We start from the raw sequence: 3988 nt of genomic DNA, 5'->3' as shown, positions 1-3988 counted from the left end.
GATGAAAAGTTTTATTCTGAAACAACTTCATGTCTTAAGAATGCTTCAGTTCAGGGGATGAAAAGTTTTTTTCTGAAACAACTTCCTGTCTTAAGAACGCTTCAGTTCAGGGGATGAAAACTTTTATTCTGAAACAACTTCCTGTCTGAAGAACGCTTCAGTTCAGGTGATGAAAACTTTTATTCTGAAACAACTTCCTGTCTGAAGAACACTTCAGTTCAGGTTTGTTTTGAAGACATGCACGTTAACTTTGGTGATGTTTTTTTCATCTGTAGAAACTTTAAAAAACCACAGAAGAAAAGCGCAGTAGAAAACGTTTCTCGACTCACCAGAACTCTCCGTCCCTGCTGCGTTTGTCTCCGGTTTAACCGTTTGCCCTGATGACGTCGTCAGTGGGAGGGGCTCCACCACCTTTGCGAATTTCAGAGGAAACATCCCCGCCCGCTTGTGGATTTGGCCCCGCCCCCAATCGTCGTCCACGAGCTCCAGGAGTGCGATGACGTCGCCCTGAGAGAAGGTGAGCTCGTCATCCTCCTCCCCCTCGTAGTCAAAGAGAGCGATGCATCGTGGGCCGCTGCGTGGACACACATCATGGTCAGTGTGTGCGTGTAATTGTGTAATGTGTGTGTCGTTGTGTGTTTGTCTCACCTGACAGGAGCAGGGTCTGGCTGCTCTTTCTGCTCAGCGGGCTGCACTGAAAGAATCGACTGAAAACAGACAGGAAACATTAGTTTGTGTTTAAATGTTAAATAAAGTTTCAGAGTCCAAGTTAAAATGTTTTCAGTTTGATAAAGATTTGTCTTTAATTATCTGATTGTGTAAATAAATGAATTAAACGTGAGGTTTGAAATGTTTGTAGTTGTACCTGGTTGTTTGACTGTCCTTGTAAAGCAGGTTTGGACTGGATGTCCTGATCCTGGACCAGGTCTGGCTGGTGGTCCGGGTCAAGGAGACACTGCGAGGGGTTGATAAGAGGGGTGGTCTGATCCTTTCCTTCATCAGAGGGTGAGGGGGTCGAATCATCCAGGACGATCAGGACGTCCTGCTTCTGAGAGATAAAATAAAATAAAATAAAATAATCTTTATTTAACAGCAGCCTGTGTTTCTGCGCACCATGTAGCTGCTGAAGAGCGGGTGTCCAGGTTTAGGGCGGGGCGGCAGGGGCGGTCCTTTCTTTGCAACCTTCTGTGTCTGATTGGTCGTCATGGCTGAAGACAAGGCAGGTGGGGTGGAGATGGCGGGAGCAGATTTAGAAGCTGTGATCTGATTGGCTGAGGGTGTCGGCTCGATGGCGGGAGGGGGCGGTCTGTTTGGAGCGGATTTAATTGGTGGAGGACGAAGAGGAAGGGGTTTAGCACTCGATGGACTGTAAAGAAAGAGTCAGGTAAAAAAAGCTGTTATTAAAGATGAAACAGCCTGAAAAACATCTGGAGACTCTGGAACAACAAGTCTTTTAGAAACTGAGCTCAAACTACTGAAAACCCCAAGAGTGGTAGATAACAGAAACAGAACAGAAGACAAACATAGTAAAATGCTAGTTAATGTAGCAACACCTTAGCTAAAAGTAACAAAAGGCTAGCTTGTAGGAAAAAGTTAAAAAACACCAGGTAAAAGCAGCACACTACCAAAACAAAACATTATCTAAAGCAGCACACTAGTTTAACAAAACACTAGCTAAACAACACTAGCTAAATACAATACTAGCTAAAACAAGCAAACTAGGTAAATATAACAATAGCTAAAACTAGCAAACTAGCTAAATAAAACAATAGCTAAAACAGCAAACTACCTAAACAAAACACTAGCTAAATCCAGGAAACTAGCTAAATAAAACACTAGCTAAAACCAGAAAACTAGCTAAATAAAACACTAGCTAAAACCAGAAAACTAGCTAAATAAAACACTAGCTAAAACAGCAGAACACTAGCTAAAACCAGCAAACTAGCTAAATAAAACATTAGCTAAACAACACTAGCTAAACAGCAGAACACTAGCTAAACAAAACACTAGCTAAATACAATACTAGCTAAAACCAACAAACTAGCTAAATAAAACACTAGCTACAAACAGAACATTAGCTAAACAGCAGAACACTAACTAAACAAAACACTAGCTAAATAAAACACTAGCTAAAACTAGCTAAATAAAACACTAGCTAAAATCAGCAAACTAGCTAAATAAAACACTAGCTACAAGCAGAACATTAGCTAAACAGCAGAACACTAGCTAAACAAAACACTAGCTAAAACCAGCAAACTAGCTAAATATAACACTAGCTAAAACTAGCAAACTAGCTAAATAAAACACTAGCTAAAATCAGCAAACTAGCTAAATAAAACACTAGCTAAAATCAGCAAACTAGCTAAATAAAACACTAGCTAAAACAGCAAATTACCTAAACAAAACACTAGCTAAATCCAGCAAACTAGCTAAATAAAACATTAGCTAAAACCAGCAAACTAGCTAAACAAAGCACTAGCTTAAAGCTGGAAGTAGCTAAGTGTTTTAGCTGATCAATCAAACTGTCTGTTCTGAGTCAAACAAAGAAAAACAGAAACCAGCCCTTACAGAACTGCCTGATTATTAGTTATTTCATCTTCATTTTGTTACCGAGGAGGAGGAGGAGGAGACTCTGAGGACTTTGGGATTGGAGGGTTGGTGGTTTCAGCTTTGATCTGAGGAACAGAACCTTTCCTCAGGGCCGGGGTCGGAGGTTTGGCTGGTGCTGAAGGTCTGGGTGCTGCAGCAGAGGGGACAGATGGAGACCTGGCCAGGACCGGGTTTAGATCTGGACGTGCTGGTGGGACCACGGTGGGTTTGGGAGCCAGGTTTGGAGCTGGAGGTAGAAAGAAGCTGTCAAACAGAAATATCTCAACAGCTCACATGAAGAAAACTGAAAAACTCAGAACATTCACGTCAGTAAGCATAGCAACAAATAACTTAAAATGATAAAATAAACAGAAATATGTAGAAAACATGAACAAGTTTTCAACTTTTTAACATTTCATTTACAGTTAAAGAACTGGAGTTTTGAACTCCTGACAGCTTGTTTGTGTTCACCTCTGTGCTAAAATAGATTTTAATAGATTAACTGCAGTAAAGTGAAAATATTTGTAACAAAGTCAAGATTCATGTTGAACAAACTTTCCATTTTAAAATACTCCCTACAGGATGATAAATATCCTACAACTGGCAGAACATTTGTTACACAACTCAGCCTGAGGCCTGCAGAGTCAACGACAAACATGTCTACCAGGAAGACAGAAACTAAATCCTGAAGCTAATTATTAGCATCATGCAGCTTCTAATACTAATTATTAGCATCATGCAGCTTCTAATGCTAATTCTTAACATCATGCAGCTTCCAATGCTAATAATTAGCATCACGCAGCTTCTAATGCAAGTTATTAGCATCATGCAGCTTCCAATGCTAATCATTAGCATCATGCAGTTTCTAATGTCAATTATTAGAATCATGCAGCTTCTAATGCTTATCATTAGCATCATGCAGCTTCTAATGCTAATCATTAGCATCATGCAGCTTCTAATGCTAATTATTAGCACCACGCAGCTTCTAATGCCAATTATTAGCATCACGCAGCTGCTAATGTTAATTATTAGCATCACACAGCCATCATGTAGCTTCCAATGCAAATTATTAGCATCATGTAGCTTCCAATGCTAATTATTAGCATCATGTAGCTTAAATGCCTTGTCTGAATGAAAATATTTGAACACAAATGAGGACACCAACAAGCCACCAACACACTGAAAAACACACTCATGCTGCTCAACAACACTGGGGGCTTGTTTCTTCTCACACAATGACGCCATTTTTCCCCCCACAAAGTTTGCACTGCACTAAACAAGCCTCCCTTTTAGAGCTGCACACACACACACACACACACACACACACACACACACACACACACACACACACACATTAACTCTTGTGGTACTGTCTCTCAACCTAACCAAACCTTCTACA

The 3988-nt window shown here is 40.4% G+C and overlaps 1 protein-coding gene across 2 annotated transcripts in view; it reads right to left on the bottom strand.

Moving 5' to 3' along the window:
• Window positions 1–3988, bottom strand: part of wu:fy63c09 (SH3 domain-containing protein 19) — a 34907-nt gene that overhangs the window by 2184 nt on the left and 28735 nt on the right. For both annotated transcript variants that reach the window (XM_014022157.1, XM_014022158.1), the window contains exons 9-13: window positions 2611–2836; window positions 1114–1366; window positions 866–1048; window positions 649–707; window positions 330–574 (exon numbers count right to left, since the gene is read on the bottom strand). In XM_014022157.1, the coding sequence (XP_013877611.1) occupies window positions 330–574; window positions 649–707; window positions 866–1048; window positions 1114–1366; window positions 2611–2836 (966 nt within the window). The remainder of the gene's footprint in view (window positions 1–329; window positions 575–648; window positions 708–865; window positions 1049–1113; window positions 1367–2610; window positions 2837–3988) is intronic.

Source organism: Austrofundulus limnaeus, unplaced genomic scaffold (assembly GCF_001266775.1).
Source record: "Austrofundulus limnaeus strain Quisiro unplaced genomic scaffold, Austrofundulus_limnaeus-1.0 Scaffold319, whole genome shotgun sequence".
In the NCBI taxonomy this organism is placed as follows: Eukaryota; Metazoa; Chordata; class Actinopteri; order Cyprinodontiformes; family Rivulidae; genus Austrofundulus; species Austrofundulus limnaeus.
The sequence above is the reverse complement of the archived record's forward strand: the minus strand, read 5'-3'. Positions and strand labels throughout refer to the sequence as shown.